The sequence below is a fragment of the Protopterus annectens genome, chromosome 16.part0, assembly GCF_019279795.1.
Source record: "Protopterus annectens isolate FY-2018-M chromosome 16.part0, PAN1.0, whole genome shotgun sequence".
NCBI lineage: Eukaryota > Metazoa > Chordata > Ceratodontiformes > Protopteridae > Protopterus > Protopterus annectens.
The window spans coordinates 776,804,724-776,822,560 of NC_056750.1; the positions used below are offsets into that span (position 1 = coordinate 776,804,724).

The following is a 17,837-nucleotide window of genomic DNA, read 5'->3' on the forward strand; positions in this document are numbered from 1 at the left end:
TGATGGTGCCGAGTTGCCAGCCCTACGCCCAACCTTCAACGAAGGCACGCCCATTCATGCATGTCTTTCGGAGGCCACTCAACCGCGGGGAGGACATGCAGACTCCACACACAAGGCACTCCAGCTGAGAATCGAGCAGGAGAACCTCTTGCTGTGAGGCAACAATGCTACCGCTGTACCACCGCTGTATGCACATATATTCTTGTACATATTCTGTGAAATTTAAAATATAATACAGTTGTCTGGTTAGTGCTAGGACATCTTATCAATGCTGTATCACATGGCAGTTTCTCTTGTATGTTTTGCGAAGCTTACACCATCCATCCATCCATCCTCAACCCCTTTTCCTATTTTGTATATGGGGTCAGGGTGTTACTTCAGCAGTGACCATCATCTTGAGCCAAGGTTGACACCGCTGGGTAGCTAGCCCTGCCGTGGTAGTTCACTCGTGGCTCTCACCTGCACACGCACTCTCACCTACGGCCAATTTAGTGTTTCTAATCCACCTACTGCATATCTTTGGAATGTGGGAGGAAACCGGAGCACCCGGAGGAAATCCACGTGACCACAGGGAAGTTATGTAGAGTCTGCACAGAAAGCTTAAATATATTTCCAAATGTATTAACAGTCTGAAGTAAGAAATAAAAAAGTACATCACATTTTAAGTAAATTTCTATACATACAGCAACTACCATCTGTGAATGTAGTTGGTTTATCTTTATCTATACCTTTATTAATTATTTGGTGTGTTGTAAAAAAAGTGGAATTTGTACTAGCTGTTGCCCTGATAGGTAATGTAGGTCTGTTGCAAACAACACTGTAATGATTTTCTTTCCCTGCACTTTGTTGGTTTCTAGCATATACGTTTCTTTTTTGTCTTGTACCTCTGCCCTGCACTGCTGGCTTTGAGTTGCGCATTTAGCATTGGCCATTGAGTGGATAAATGGAAAAATAGTTGACAACTCATAATTTTTTTGAACGTTTGAAAGCATGTTTCATCTTTCTAATGTGTGCACTGACCTAACAAATGAATTTGCTTACACATGTCTATGCTTTTACAGCCATGACATTGTTTGCGGCCACTGCTGGGCTGTACCTTCTGAACCATCACTGCTTCTTTTTCTACCATCCCCTAGAGCTGACAGAATGATATTGGTCACTTGTTTGCTCCAGAAAGGTAGCTAGGCTGCTTGGCAACCTTGGATCACCAGAGGTACAGTTGGTTGAGTAGTTTCTGCACTGTTAGGTAGGCATGAGGACATTGTAAATATTATGAAGTTATTTCATAGCCTCTGATCTTTAGTTTTACTGTTTTTTACAGTTCTGTGACTCTCTAGTACCCACTGTTTGCATTAACTGAACTCCTGTGACCCTCATGCCTCGTTTTTTTACATTGTGACCAATGGTCTTTATGCATGTCTTCATCTGAACATGACTTTGCCTTTCCTGCACCATCCCTATTCCTGCTAAGTATCTGAGTGTTTCCAGTTTACCATGAAAAACAGAGCAAGACCTTCCAGTCTTTTTTCTCAAACTTTTTGTTGTATCTCTTCTAGCCTGGGGATTTTTTTTGTGCTCACAATGCTTCTGCCACCAAAACAGAACTAGATCTTCCATCCTGTCTGTCTAGCTACTCAAAAATTAATTTAGCAACAAAAAAAATAATCTGCAGGCTTTGGTACCACACACAAATATTCCACTTTCTGCACCCTGTGAGCTACTCAACTTGGCAACCAACTACCCTTAAAGACAAAAAAGCTCTTTATATATCTCAGTGTGGATTGACCATACCTAAGCCACCAATAGCCTATCTTTAACATACTAAATAAAAAATTATCTCATTGTTTTTCTGGTCTAAAAGATCAGTTTCCCCTCCACTACCAGAGCAGCCATAGGCAAAGAGGTTCTGATGTCACAGAAAATTGCCTCTGCACCATAGCCTGTGCTTCTAAGGAAATTCTGACCTTGCAAACCATAGCTAACAGTATCTGCACATTCATCTGCCTAGCCTACTAAACAAAAAAAATCATTGTAGTGTCTTTCAGAAGGAAAAATGGCTTCCAGTTAAATATACATCCTAATTTGAGCCTCAGTCACTCTGTAAACATACAGAATATCCCCTTTTTGCCAGGACATTAACAGAGTCATACAACTTATAACTTAAGATTACTATCTCACAAAGTCTCCCCTTTTACTTGGATTTAGGAATAGACTTTATGGTATTGACCACAATTTCTCAGCACTGTCTCCCTACATAATGGAATCCCTCACATGAACGATACAATCATTCCCTTCCTATATTAAGCCTTTCATACTCTGTTTAAAAAGCATTTAAATCATGAAGCCTCATGTAAGTGCTATACAATAATCGGTCCCTCTCCGTGTCGGCACTTACTTTCTTCAACTGTACCCTATTTCTCTGTCCAGAAAGTTGTCCCTATCCTTGGCTACCCTCAATTTCCACACATTCCTTTATCCCTACCTTAACTTTTCCTCCCTTCTGCCTTCCCTCTTCCTCTACAGTCCTACTTGTGTATTCTGTCTATGCTGAATATTTTCTATACATGTGCTGAATTTTATGCCAGTTGTGTAATTTCTTAGTTTGAACATCAATAATTGTATTTTTAGCTAGTTCTTGCAAAGCCATTTTTTGCAGATGTGTGTTGTGCTTTATAATCCCCATTTATTCACTAATTTGTGTTGCTGTTCTTTTTCCTGTTCATCTCCAATATCAGACTATGGTTCGTGTCCAAGGTACTCCTGATTCTGCTAGTCATCTCTTGTGCTTTTTTTTTTCCATCTCAAGCATTTTCCTTTGGAACACTGGAAAAGGTTTCACTGGCAAAGTCGGTCTATGAGCTTAGTTGTCAGAAGAATGAGAATTCCCTGCTGTTTGCTGGTTGACTTTTTTTTTTTCTACAGCAAAAAATGTCTCTGATCCCCAGGAAAAATATTCTGAAGATCGATGCTGTATCTTCAGTCTCACACCTGCATGTCGACATTCCCTGATTGCTGTGATAAATTTGCTCCTGTTCTGCTCTGTGTGCAGTAAATAATTTTCCACAAACATCCTGCTATCTCCAATTTTTAATACTTTTCCCTTCTACCACAGTTTTGTCAGGATCAACTGTTTCTGATTTCCTGATTGTATTTTTACTAATATACAGGCTGTGTCTACTTTCTTATAACCAGGTTTGGAGCATACACTTGATGTGCTCTTTCAATTTCCAAAACCCTGCTGTGGAATACCAGTCCAGTTGCTTATTTGTGTTTTTATAAAATTAATAGTCTGTTCCTTCCAGTTTCTCTGGTGCAGCAGAAAATGTCATGTTTTCTCTCAAGTGCTGTCTTTTGAAATTGCTCTTCTTGAGAAGTGTCAAACTCCAACAGCTTTTTTTTTCACCCTCTGATTTCTGAAGACTTCTCTCTTCATATCAGTAGCTAGTTAAAGCTTATTTCATTTTTCCATCCTTTTAGTTGAGTAGATGTACTCCTTCAATGTTTAATTTATTTTAATTACCTCTGAGTACATTTGATTTATTTTTCCTTTAAATTACTGGGCACCATCTCTTGTATCAAAGTAGAGCTGAAGCTTGAAGCACTTTGTGGTGAGATGCAGGATTCTTCCCAGCCATTGTGGTATCTTCATCTTTTTGGTTGATTTTCTTTAGGGTTTTCTAAATTTCTTCTTTGATAGCATACAGGCAGTGTACTTGCTAGGCAGTAATTGAATTTTACTCAAGTTGAAAATATTACTGGACCTTATTTCTCAGTCTCTGTTTTCACAGTGGGAGAGCTGAAATTAAGTTGTTTATCAGTGTGCATCCATCTTGCAAGCCCTTTAGTTTTAGTTTTGTGTTCGCTTCCTCATAAAATATTCACTATTCATCAGTGTGTGCATCATTTTGAATTTGCAAACTTGGCTGTCTGTCTGTTGTATTGTCCTGGACAGAGCATGAAAATGTTCCACTTGGATCCGTGTTCTACCCTTTTAATAAATGAAAATGCCTCTCTTTATTTTATTTGATTTTTGTTAACCAAGGGTTGAGTAAATACAATATAACCATATGCGGTGTAAAAAAAAAGTTTTATATATAAAATCTGTGTGTGTATATGTATGTGTGTGTATAATATATATATATTTATGTATATATATATTTATGTATATATATATATATATATATATATATATATATCTGTATATATGCAATGACTTGAATGTCATATTTTATTTTTGTATTTTGCATTTGTTGACTTTGGAAAGTCTCACTGGACATTAAAAAAAAATAACCCTGTCAGTGTAGGCCCAGGGAGAAAAGCTCCACATACAAAAAAATTAACAGTAATTTCTATATTTAGTATGTACATAAGTAAATGTCAGACAGTATATAGTTTCCTGATGCGTACAATAATTGTACTAGGATATGGCCTTATGCATCATGTAAAGGTAACAGAAACTTGGGTATCATAGCAGAAATAGTTTAAAACTGAGGGTTACTAGAGGTATTTAATGACAGTAAAAAAGCAGAACATATTTACATTTTATTAGATTCCCTGTAGGAGTAGATAGAATTCCTTTCCATGATCTGCTGTTGTGTGGGACTGTTTATCCAGGAAAGGAGTATTGGCAGATTTAAGCCTGCTGCTAATGCTCTTTGAGTGCTAAAAGCTAGTAGATGTTCTTCGTCTCACATTGCTGCAGTCATAACCTGTGGGTAGTCCGCTGTCCTCGGTCGGCCCGAATACCAAAGTGTTAGGCTGGCGTCGGTCATAGTCGCTCAGATCTGACGTCAGTACGCCGTGGTACTAAAGCGCATGACCGACGCCATATCCTCAGTCTTTCTTGCAAAACGCTGCTTCTGCTTCGGACCATGTGGCAAGTGCCGTTCGGCGTCCTGAAATTTTCGTATTCTGAGTTTCAGACCGAAGACCAAGTTGGGCTAAGTACCCCGTTGGGGAATATTTTTGTCTTTTCTTGCCTCAGTTAAATCCGGATGTCAGAAAAAGTTAATAATTGTATTTCTTGTGGGAAACCGATACCTCATAGGGACTACCACTCTCTCTGTATTCCTTGCTTGGGGCCTGAGCACGACGTAGTTGGGTGTCGCTTTTGTGCTAGATTTAATAAGCGCACCATTAAACGCAGGTTAGATTGTGCTAGACTTGTTTTTGGTAAGCGGTGCAACTACAACATGCCGTCTGATCCTCCGCCCGCTACTGCTAAGAAGCGAAAAGAGAAATCGTTAAAGTCTAAGCAGGATGAGTCGTACGTTGCGGACGCCGGTTCTTTGGAAACTACGGTGGAATCTGTGGATCCAGCCGAGGTTTCAGCTGAGTCTCAGGGGGAGCCTTTAATATTGCAGGAATTGGCCTCTCAGGAGTCAGGTCAGGCCGAGGGGGCCTCTCAAGTTTCTGTAGTCCCGTCTTTACATAAGGTTGTTAGGCCTTCTACTTCTGTCACTAAAGCACCTTCTAAAGCTAGGCCTGGTCTTTCTGGCACAGGCGTCAGCCCTAGTTCTGCAGGCTCTGTTCCTAAAAAACATATGCTGAAAATGGCAGAGGATTTGATTACTTTAATCAGAGGTTCTATGCCCCCTCCAGATAAGAGGCCTAGGGTAGAGACAGAGGTGGAGGGTTTGGAGCATTCCTCAGATTACTCTGAGTCTTCAGCTGAGGACATTCAGGATTTTCCTCCCTATTCTGATTCGGATGCAGAGGACTCCTGTCCTTCTGCTTCTCCTCCAGAGGATTTTTCTTTTTCTGAAACCCTGCATTCTATGAGGGAGCATTTTAAGTGGGAAGGTCAGGATTTCTCCGATTCTCGTAAGAGGCTTAGGGAATTTTTGTTTTTACCACAGCATAGGCCCTTGGCCATTCCCCCTGTTTTGGATGTTGTTCAGGATGTTTTTTCTGAGGCTTCCCTTAATCCTGATTCTTTACCTCCGGCCCCTGTCAAGCCAGAGTTCCAGAGGCTCATAAATATTTATATAAGAGTCCTAGAGCTGACCCAGAAACTATTAGCCAGGGACCTAAGGGTGTCAGGGCTTCTGTAGTAAAGAATCCAGTTCCTCTGGATAAAGATTCTAGAGCTTTGGATAGGTGGGGTAAAAAAGTGTATACCTCCTCCACACTAGCTATGAGGGCTTTGAATTGCCAGTTTCATATGCTGAAGTACCAGAATTTTCTGTTAAGTCAGTTGAAATCTAAGGTAGATGCTTTAGCTGAGGGTATAGAGTGTAAGGAATTGCAGGATTTAGTTCATGCCTCTGATCAGGCAGGTAAGCATTCCTTGCAGTGTGGCTTTGATGCTCTTCAGGCTTCTTCCAGGGTGGCTGCCACTGGTTCAGTTATTCGTAGGCACGCCTGGCTTAAGGATCAGAATTTGTCAGAGCATGTTAAAGCTCGAATTTTGGATGCTCCCCTCCAATCTGAAGTTGTTTTGGTTCTCCTGTGGAGTCAGTTTTGAAGAAAATGGAAGACAAAGCTAAGTCCATGCAGACAGTTAAGGAATTTTACAAGTGCAGCCCCCTAAGTTTAGCAGAAATTGGCCTGCAAAAGGATGGGCATATCCTTCTTCCGATTACCAGTCTAAGGGCAGATCTAGACGTGGTAGGGGCAGAGCTCACGCTCAGGGTTCTTTCAGACCTAGGACGTGGAGTTCTCCTGCACAATCTTCTGGTGAGGGCAGGGGTCAGCCTTTCGTAAACAGACCCAATGACCTGTATCTCCAGCTGCCAGATTCCTCCTGTCTGGCAGCTCCTCTAGGAGGAAAGTTGGCACTGTTCAAGCAAAATTGGCTTTTGGTCACCCAGGACAAATGGGTGTTGGACATTGTAGATCGGGGCTACAAGTTTTATTTTCACACCTTGCCTCCTTTCAAAGGCATGCCGGATGTACCTCCTCAGCAAAGGCTGGAGGCTCACAAACAGATTTCTTTACTTTTAAAAATGGGGGCTATTCAGGTGGTACCTCCGTCAGAAGTAGGCCTAGGATTTTATTCTCGCCTGTTCCTTGTGCCAAAGAAGGGGAACACTTGGAGGCCAATTCTGGATTTGTCTATTCTCAACACATACCTAGACATCCCAAAATTCAAGATGCTAACTTTACAGCAACTTCTGCCTCTGCTAGGCAAAGATCACTGGATGGTAACTCTGGATCTCAAAGAGGCTTATCTTCACATTCCTATCAGGCCCAGTTGCAGGAGGTTCCTGCGTTGGCTGGTGCTTTTCATTATCAGTTCTCTGCATTGCCCTTTGGCTTATCTACTGCCCAGGGTGTTCACAAAGGTCCTGGCTCCTGTGATAGCCTTCTTAAGACTAAGAGGAATACAAATTTATCCTTATCTGGACGATTGCCTGATTCTTGCTCAAGACAAAGTCACGCTACTTCAGCATCTACAGTATGTAATGGCAGTGTTAAGGTGCCTAGGGTATTCTGTGAACGAAACAAAGTCCAGTCTAGTACCCTCTCAGGACATGTGCTTTCTGGGTGTGAGACTGAATACAGCCTCTCAGATGGCTTTTCTGACCCCGGACAAACAAAGAAATCTTCCCCTATACTTTCAGCAATTATCCCTACTGTCCAGGCTGACTGCAAGGACAGTCCTTCAAGCCTTGGGGTTCATGGCATCTTGTATTCTGGTACTTCCCAATGCCAAACTACATATGAGGAAGCTACAATGGTATCTCAAAAGCGTATGGACTCAACACTGCCACAATTTGGACACTGTCATTCAGATAATACCTTGCATCCAAAGGAGTTTTGTGGTGGGCTCAGGAATGTCACCTAAACAAGGGACTCTCTGTGACCCGACCAGAGGCGAGTCAGATCCTAACGACAGATGCCTCGGACATGGCTTGGGGAGCACATTTCAATGGGAGATGGGTTCAAGACACGTGGCCTCCCAGACTACAGCATTTGCATATCAACATGAAGGAGATGTTAGCAGTCCAATTTGCTCTGATGGCTTTCAAGGATCTACTTCAACCAGGACAGGTGTTGATTCAAACAGACAACACAACAGTCATGTGGTACATCAACAAGCAGGGGGGAACCCATTCGTACCCTCTTTGCAGACAAGCTATGATTTTGTGGGAGACTGCTCTGAGTTTGCACCTCACTCTTTAAGCAAGGTTTCTGCCAGGAGCACAGAACTCCTTAGCAGATGTTTTGAGCAGGCAACTGGTGGACCCCCACGAGTGGAAATTAGATCCTCATGTATTTCAACAGTTGACAGTGGCTTGGGGAACTCCAGACATAGATCTGTTCGCGTCCCCACAAAATTTCCAACTGCCAAAATATTGCACAAAGATGTTTCACCCAGAAGCTTGGAAAGTGGATGCTCTATCTTTCAGTTGGAACAACCTTCACGTCTATGCCTTTCCTACTCTGCCTCTCCTTCCCAAGGTGCTCTTGAAGGCCAGACAGGACAAGCGTTGCATGATCCTTGTAGCTCCAGATTGGCCACGTCAGCACTGGTACCCCTTGCTGAGGAGTTTAGTTCGGGAGCCTCCTTGGCCTTTGCCAGCAATTCCAAACCTTTTGTCTCAAGAAAGCAATCATTTCCTCAATGTCAGGATACAGTCCCTGCATCTGACAGTCTGGCATATTCTGTTTTAGACCCTGGGGGGTCGCAGCTTCCTCAAGTTTTAAATGTCATTTTGGAAGCCAGGCGGCCTAGTACAAGGAAAGTTTATGCTGATAAATGGAGGAGATTTTTTCTTTGGAGCACAGCAAAGAGCTTTGATGTTTCACGCCCTAATTTGAGTGTTACACTACAGTACCTTACAGACTTACTAGACAAGGGTTTGTCTTTCTCCTCCGTGAAAGTTCATGCTGCAGCCATTTCTGCTCACTATGACTGTGATCCACCATTATTTTCTCACCCTTTGTTTAAGCAATTTCTTAGAGGGGCAAAGAACTTAAGACCCCCACGTAGAGCTCCTACTCCTTCCTGGGATCTCAATTTTGTGTTGGAAAAACTGACTTTGCCTCCTTTTGAACCTGCAGCTGCATCTGAGTTGAAGTTTTTGTCTTGGAAGACTGCTTTTTTGTTGGCCATTACGTCTGCTAGGAGGGTATCTGAATTACAGGCTCTAATGGCAATTGAACCTTTCCTAATATTTCATAAGGATAGGGTATCCTTGCGTACTAACCCTTCTTTTATGCCTAAAGTTGTTTCTGATGTGGCCTTGAACCAATCTGTTCATTTGCCTACTTTTTATGCTGATCCCCAAAATAAAGGGGAAAAAATTTTGCACACTTTGGATATTCACAGGCAGTTACATTATTATTTGAGCAGAACTAAAGGGTTCAGGCAGTCTCAACAGTTATTCATTTCTTTTGCCTTGGGTTCACAAGGAAAACCTGTTTCAAAGCAAACTATTTCTAAGTGGATTAGCCATTGTATTGCTTTTTGTTATTCTCGTCATGGAAAGGAGGTTCCGGCTGGGATTAAACCTCATTCCACTAGGGCTACTGCCACTTCTACTGCTTTTTTGAGGGGAGTAGCTACTAAGGATATTTTGGAGGCAGCTACTTGGAGTTCAGTGCACACTTTTACTAAACATTACCATCTCCCTCTTTATTCCAAGTCCAGGGCTGGGTTTGCCACTGCAGTTTTACAGGGCATGTTAGCAGCTCCTAGTGCTTTTTGATTTTGCCAACCTCCCTTACCTTTGCTTTGGGATTCTACCCACAGGTTATGACTGCAGCAATGTGAGACGAAGAACATAGTACAGTTTTGTACCTACCATAAATGTAGATGTTCGAGGATCCACATTGCTGCAGTCCAATTTCCTCCCTCCTTCCGCTCTGTAGTTTAGGGTTGCTGTGTTGCTTTTGGGGTAATTATTTTGTCTGTAATTGGTGGTTGGGTATTTTCTATTTTTGGCTATGGCCTCTTTTTTTTAGGCCTTCTGACATCTGGGGCAAGAAAGACTGAGGATATGGCGTCGGTCATGCGCTTTAGTACCACTGCATACTGACGTCAGATCAGAGCGACTATGACCGACGCCAGCCTAACACTTTGGTATTCGGGCCGACCGAGGACAGCGGACTACCCACAGGTTATGACTGCAGCAATGTGGATCCTCGAACATCTACATTTATGGTAGGTACAAAACTGTACTTTTTTGAAGATGTTTAAGTGGAGAAGGTTAATGTTTCAAAGCAAAAAACATAGCTAGAGTAGAGCCAGCTGTGGTTTGAAATTTACTTAAAAGCAAGTAAAAAATTTATTTTGAAAGCAGACTTGGAGTAAATTGCCAATTTAAGGATTCAAGTGCAGGACATTTATCTGGGTTGTGAATTATATTTTTATTTGTCTTTTTTTAACCATGTTGGTCCAACTGAGCCAAAGCCCCATTTTCAGTGGAGACCTGAGAAAAGATCCAGTTACAATTACAGACATGACAAAAACAGTAATTAATACAAAGACTAAAATTACGATAGTAATATTGCCAAGAAACACGTAAAATGAAATCAACAAAGACAATATATATATATGTTTCAAAAAAATCCAGAATAGTAGTGGCAGGATAATCCCAGAGTAGAAATATTTACAAGAACCTGATTGTAGATATACTAATAAAGAAGAGCAAGAAAGAAAGGTAGATAAAAAGAGAGAAAAACTTTAAAGTAATCAAAAGTAGAATTTAGGAAGAAATCTGTTAGAGATCAGGTCGGAGCTTGGCAAGGGCAGGACCAGGTCTTAAGGTGGTGTTTGAGTTGCAGTTGAAAATGGAACTTATGGGGGATACTTCTTATTTTAAGTGGGAGTGAGTTCCACGTGTGAGCTACAGAGTATTTATATAGGGACTTGCTGATATTTTTTGATGGTTTGTAAATGTTAAGAAGAAGTTTGTCAGATGTACGAAGATGACATTGGGGGTTATATAGAGATAGCGTTAGAGATGGGTGAACAGGAAGTGGTATTATAAATAACTGAGTGTGTGATATGCAGTTGAGAAAGAAACAATTGTTTAGGGAATTCAGGACATTGTAATGATTTAAGGGCGAGGCAGTGGTGGGATTTGTAAGGGAGATTAGAGGCGAATCTAGCTGTTTTATCGTATGTTTGTCCTAGTTTAGAGAGAAGTGAAGACTGAAGGTTAGTAAAAGCTGGAGCTGCATACAAAAGACAGGGTAATAGCAGAGACGGGGCCAGGGAGGGTTTGGTGGAGGGTGAAAGCAGTTTGTGGTTGCGGTACAGGAGACCAAGTTTCTGGTGGGATTTTTTTATACAATGATGGATATGTATGTTGAATTTTAATTCGTCAATTATAAACCAAATAATTTAGTATGGGGTTTTGGTGTGATAGTGGTATTGTTGAGTGAGGTAATAAAGTGGATTTGTGTGTTGCCAGTGTTTTCGGAGGGAAAAGTAGAAGTTTAGTTTTTTTTTTTTTTTTTTTTTTGGGTTTAGAATTAGTTGATTATCGGTGAGCCAGGTTTCGATGGATGCAAAAGTTACTTGGGTAAGAGGAAGGAATTCTGGGATGCTGTGGGCAGTGGTAGTAAGGGTTGAGTCGTCTGCATATTGTAAGAGTGGGAGGTTGCTAGCAGAGCATAAACTGTTAGTACAAATGTTGAACAAGAGAGGACCCAATATAGAGCTTTGGGAGACACCGGTGTTAACGGGAAGAAACCGGGAAGTGACTTCCAACGTAGATTGTTTTCTGTTAGATAAGTACCTAGAAAACCAGCTTAAAGAGGGGGTGAAGAGATTAATGGTCAGAGAGTTTATCAGTTTAGAGTGAGAGACAGTATCATGCTTTGGAGAGGTCGAGGAATAAGCAGGAAACTAGTAGGTTGTTGTCACAGGCTTCTGCTACTGTTTGGGTAAATAGGAGTAGAGCTGTTGATGTACTGTGGTGGGTTCTGAAGCCCTGATGGATGGGAGTAAGAAGGTTATTGTCTAGCAGGTGTTAGTAGCAGAGTGTGGACACACTTCTAGAATTTTGGAAAGGGGGAATAGTATAACAATGGGATGATAGTTGGATAGGTCAGTGGAGTTTCCTCCTTTGTGAAGAGGATTGTTTAGAAGGGTTTCCATACATCTGGGACAAGAGATTCAGTAATAGAACTATTAATAATCATCAAAAAATAGACTGCAGCCCCAGCTTTAACTCCGGGAACCTTGCTGTTGCCACTTGTGTGTAGTGTAGGTGCCTGCTTTTGTGACCCACAGTTATGCCTTGTTAAAATCTGTTACAATCAGCTAGAGTGCATTCCCCAGGGGTGACGGCTGCAAACCTTCTTCCTCTTAGCCCACCCCCACCCCTTTCATCCGTTTCACTGTGGATACATTTTGTTTAACTTATTTGTTTTATGTTAAGGTATTTAGCCCCTCTCCAATAGTCATAGCCTTCAGTCCCTCCCCCTCAATACTTATTCTTCACCAATTACAAACTACCTGCTTGTCTCCCATTTCAGCCAGCATAGGGCTCCCCTGAGTTACCCACTCACTGAAATTACCTTACTGATTTGTTTTTCCTTTTTATTTTCTTCCTCTTGTGCTTTCTCCTTGCTGGGTCAACCTGCTCCATTTGTCCTCACTACGCTCGGGCTCACTCCACACCCCTACCCCCATTCCCACCCAGTCCCACTTTCATTTCCTTTATACTTCTCTACTCTCCACCCCCTTCATTTCTGACCAATCCCCTCCCAGTTCTCTTTTCCCCTCCCCTCCCATATACCTTAATCCCCTCCTACCATACTTCATTTCATATACCCTCCCCTAATCTCCTCCTCTCGAATCTCCCTTAGTCCCCTTCTCTGTCAATCACTTAGCTCTCCTTAAACCTCCTAAACCTTACTGCTCTTACTAATATTCACCCAACTTTTCTCTGCTATGTCACCTCACCACCTGCTTATCCCCTCTCCTCCTACTAGCACTGTCTACTTCATACCATATACCTTTGCATTACATAACATCAACACCAACTCTCTCAAACAACCACCACCATTATAACTACACTCACACAATTCTAATCTGTCCTCGCCTATTTCCTATTCAATTAAGACGTATCCTAATGTTGCACTTTCCACATTTACAAAACCCATAACTCCATGTACACTTGGCCTACTCTTCTTACTGACTGATTTCAGTGATGCACTACTCCTGGATGGTGCCATCCACCTCAATCCTGGACCACCCATCACCACCTCTTACAAGCAAACACCCCCCACCTCAACCCCCTCGACAATGCCCCATATCCACAGTCCATCTCCTAATCCCTGTTTTCTCTCTAAATATCCAAAGCATTGTTAAAAAAACTACAGACTTGCAATCATTGATTGACTTATGACCAAAAGTTAAGATTGGTGGAGAATATTTGGAAGTTCCAACCACTTTACTTATTTAAGGGCTAGGCAGTAGTGGGTAAGATAGGAGTAAGTGGTATATTCTCCGATCATGTGACATTCCTCGAGCTTTGCTCTTTATAGAGCAGATAGGTTTGTAAAGATTTGGGAGGCATATAACGTGCGGAATAAAAAGAGTTGTCGGACTGTTTTTTCTGGATCTTTGTGTAAGAGGTTTGGTCCTGTACAAAAGGCTAAGCTTTTGATGTGTTTTTATTTTGACTGCTACTTGGACGAGGGGATCAAATTTCATGTTTTCATCTATTGTAATTTTAAAAGTTTAGTATGAGTTATGTGTTCGGTCTTTTTGTTATTGGATGATTTTATAATGAACCAGTCTTTATTTTGAGAATGTGATTTAGGAGTAAAGAACAGGCGCTCATTTTAGGGTTCAGAAGCAGATGCGAGTTATTTAACTAGCTTTCAATTGATGTGAATGATTCTTGGGTTATTTCTTGTATGTACTTTGCATTTTATGGCTTATTTCAACTGTCGTGGTGCTTTTACAGTCTGTCGTCATGTTGTTGTCATGTGGAGTTTTTTTCTTTCCTGGGCCACCACTGAAAAGGGGTTCTCCCATCCAGTTCGACGATCCCAGTCAACAACTGCAAAAGAAATAAAATAAGTAAAATATGTTTAATTTTATCATTCCTGCCACTAGTTTCTCAAAACCCTTTGTAATCTTAATACACTGCACACCTTGCTGTGTGATTACTGCTGCTGTTTTTGTACCTTCTATATGTAGGCCTCCCTTTCGTACTTATCCATCCATAGTACCTCAGGTGCAGATGCTTAAAAGGCTGAAGAAAGATGATGGAGAGTTCAGTTTTTCCCAGAAAGTTCTTTGGTTGCTTTTCGAACTGAGAAACTCCTTGTCAAAGCATGTCCACACACAATACTAATGGGTGTTTTCCAGCTTCCTGGCTTGTATTAATCAAAGTTGGTTATTTTAAGCAGGGAGTTTGCAGGAAGCACAGGCCATTTTATATGGAGGTTGCAGTGGGTTTTGCCTCACTGTAAATGAATGTTTCCAGATGTTGATGCCATGTTTTGGTGCATGCAATAACCTTGATTTTTTTTTTTTTTTATTTGTTTTTTTTTTGACTAAAGCTGGATTTGCTGAAACGGTTTTCAAGGCGCTGCCTTGCACTTGACTAGGTGGGCATTGGTGATTCTTTATTCCATTGTCACCCTATGGGATCTACAGTTAAACAGTCCTTTCGCAATTTGTTTCTGTCTGAGGACCTATGGCAAGAGTGTTTTTGTTCGCCTGCCTTTTCTGTTTCAAAGAATTTTAGCGACCTTATCCTTTGTGTGCCATATCCCTTGTCTCCTTTACTTTTTAACGCAGTTTTAAAGCGGAATGTTAACAGTATCCGGGCACATTTTAAATGACCATCTTGCTGAATTTAGACATGTTAAGCATGTTAATATAAGCTAATCAATCAAAGCTCTTTGACCAGGATGATTTCTTAAGGGGTGAATCTGAATGCTACTGCAGTAGATTTGTCTGTTTGAATAATTATGGAACAGACATACAAGAATCCATTTAAAATGGATGTGAAACAGTCATTAAGCTCCAGAAAATATGACTAAGACAAGCAGCTACAAAGTTCTGTGGAGAGGTGAACAATTGAGTGATGTTGTACTGACATGTCTTTGTGTTAGGTATACTGCAGGAGATGTTGTGATGATCCATCCCCAGAACTCTACGGAAGATGTGCAGCAGTTCTGTCAGCTTCTACGCCTCAATCCAGACAGTATGTTTATACTGAAGCCAAATGATTCAAGTATGTCCTTTTCATTACTCCTGGTATATACATATTCATTCTTTAATCTACAGTATTTGAAGTGCAGGTATTGGATACTAGAATAACGTATTTACCTAACTCAAGGTCACATGAAGTGTAGCTTTTCAAACCATCAGGCATGAACATCTTTACACCATTTTTGTTTTCACTTTTATCAGTTACTCACCTTGGATATAATTCAAAAATTTTAAATAGTTACTGCTTCCTTAACTTCTTGCTCCTGCATGTATTAGTCCTCCAGTTGTACCAGTTCCTATGTGGGGTCTTTATTTTTCCTTGGGAAAGCTTACCCTTCTGCCATTTGAACTGGCTGCTATAACTGAAGTGATGTTTGTATACTGAAAAACTTTTATCAGCAGCACAATGGGTCTTTGAACTTCTTGCATTATGCTCTATCTAAGCCTTTTTGTCTCATATTTCATAAAGATGTGTCCACGAGAACCAGCCCAGCATTTGCACTAGCAGTAGCCATAGAATCCAGTATTAATCAGACCATGGAACTTGCCAGTAATCTTTCTGGACTCCTCAAACTGTAGGGAATTCTTACTTTGCACGGATGTGCAGAACCATTTAAGATTTGACTTGGATTTAACCAAATCATTTAGAAAAGACCAACGACTGTTTATATCCTTTTCATAAAAGAGTTTGGATAATGAGGTTTCTAAATCAAACTCTTGTCTGATCATTCCAATGCTCACATGCTTGGGGCAAAGGGCAATAGCTACTTCAAAAGTTTAGTTTCAAGAATGTGTCAGTGGATGACATGTATGTAACATGGGCATTACTGAAATTTTCATGAAGTATTAAATATATTTTGTAGGTGTGAATGTGTGTATGGAGGAACAGCTGCAGCATGACTGGCCACCCGGCAGTGTGAACCTTGGCTGTAGATTAACACTGTTGAAGTGACACCATGACCCCTTGTGCAGAAATGGGGAAAAAGGGGTTGTGGATGGATTAATTATGCTTTATACCAATTAATCAGATGTGTACCTTGTGACTGATTTATCTGTAATTACTTACTGCAGCATTTTTTTTAAGTTTTCAGTATTGCAAATAATATTTGTATAAATATTTTTATTTCTTTTTAATGTATTCCCTTGAGCTGGGCCAGAAAGTGTCCAGGATTGATCGGGGTACTGCAGTGAAAAAGTAATATAAATATTACATACTGGGTGGTCTTCCTTTGGTTCCATGGTTATTCTGGTCATTATTTCACTGGTACACACAAGAGGTTAAGATTGTGTCTCTGTATTAATGGTTACTAAGATAAAAACTCCCAATGCCAGATCAGAAAGTGACATACTTACTGTAATGCCTGCTCTGCACTGACAGTTTTATTTCCATTAACTTCCCCTTTCTAGGCCTACTGATGCTTCCTTAGGTAGGAGTTTCCAGTAAGGGTCTTTTAGAGTTGCAGTTCCCTCTTTTGCAGACTGTCAGAACTGTAGGAAAGGGTCCTAAGAATCTCGGACTTTTGCATACAGTATAGAGGCTGAACACTTGAGACAGTTTTAAAGTGACTAAATCCTGCCAGCTTTATTCCTCGCGGTGGAGATATCACCTTAAATTTTCCCAGGCTTTCCAATCCCTCCACTTTAATTGTAATTCCTAGCTTCTTCGCACCCATTCATTCCTTCAGCCTGATGTAGCAATGATGTCTGGTTAGGGGAGTACATCCCTCTTTTGTTTTAAAGCATCTTTATTAAATTATCACATTAGACATAGGCACACGTACATGAAAAGAAAATCATATTAACATTTTTATCAGATGCATACATTATACATTACATTATCCGTGTTTTCTTTCTTTACAGGAATTCTCATTTTGTCCAAAATTAATTAAATTGACCTATTTCTGCTTTCATGTAATGTTCCAGAAGAGGAGTGAGGTTTATTTTGCAAGTATTGTTCCCACAATTTTCATTTAGTTCTATGTAGTTTGCTTCATCCCTTTTCTGAACATCCCATTTCCAGTTACTTTATCACTTTTACAATATTTATTCAGATACAGTTGGGTTATTTTGTCATTTCCATTTTCTAGTAATCTGATTTTTTGGCAACCATTAGAATTAAACTTAAGACCTTAACTGTGTATAGGCAACTCCCATCCTGTGTCCCTGCTCAAAAGAACCAATCTGACATCAATTTTCATTCATTCATGAACATATGGGTTCAGATCCGATCCTCTGATATGACTCTGCCGTTTTGCAGCTTGTGGATGCTACAAGCTCTCAAGCTTCTCTCTTAACCACAATGCAGCAGTCCCCCTCATTCCCCAGATATCGTTTGCCGCCATTGTATACAGATGTGGTCGCTATTAACTCTCAGGAGTTTAGAGAAGGTAAGTTATTTTTGCACATATATTTACTTCCTTTTCGCTAAAGTTTTTCTCTTATCCTCCCTTTCATAGGTTAACGAAAATATTGTCTGTCTTTTTACAGTTTGTAGTCTTTCATTACTATTGCTGGTAATCTTTCTCTTACCACTTGTTGGTAATTCTTCAGTACTATTGTTGGTATCCCTTTTTCTCTTTCTCTAAAAAAAAAAATATTAATGTAGAAAAAAATTGATACACTTATTGTATTTTCTCAAAGTGGTAATTGTTTCTTCATTTTTAGGTGGTAAAATGACAGATAAAGCTGTCAGGTTTTAAAGTGC

General features: G+C 40.6%; 1 protein-coding gene across 1 annotated transcript in view; it reads left to right on the plus strand.

Annotated features, from left to right (window-relative positions):
- Positions 1-17,837, plus strand: part of NDOR1 (NADPH dependent diflavin oxidoreductase 1) — a gene marked incomplete in the record, with an annotated part of 478,408 nt that overhangs the window by 125,258 nt on the left and 335,313 nt on the right. The window contains 1 exon segment of the mRNA XM_044058525.1: positions 15,034-15,155. Within this exon segment, the coding sequence (XP_043914460.1) occupies positions 15,034-15,155 (122 nt within the window).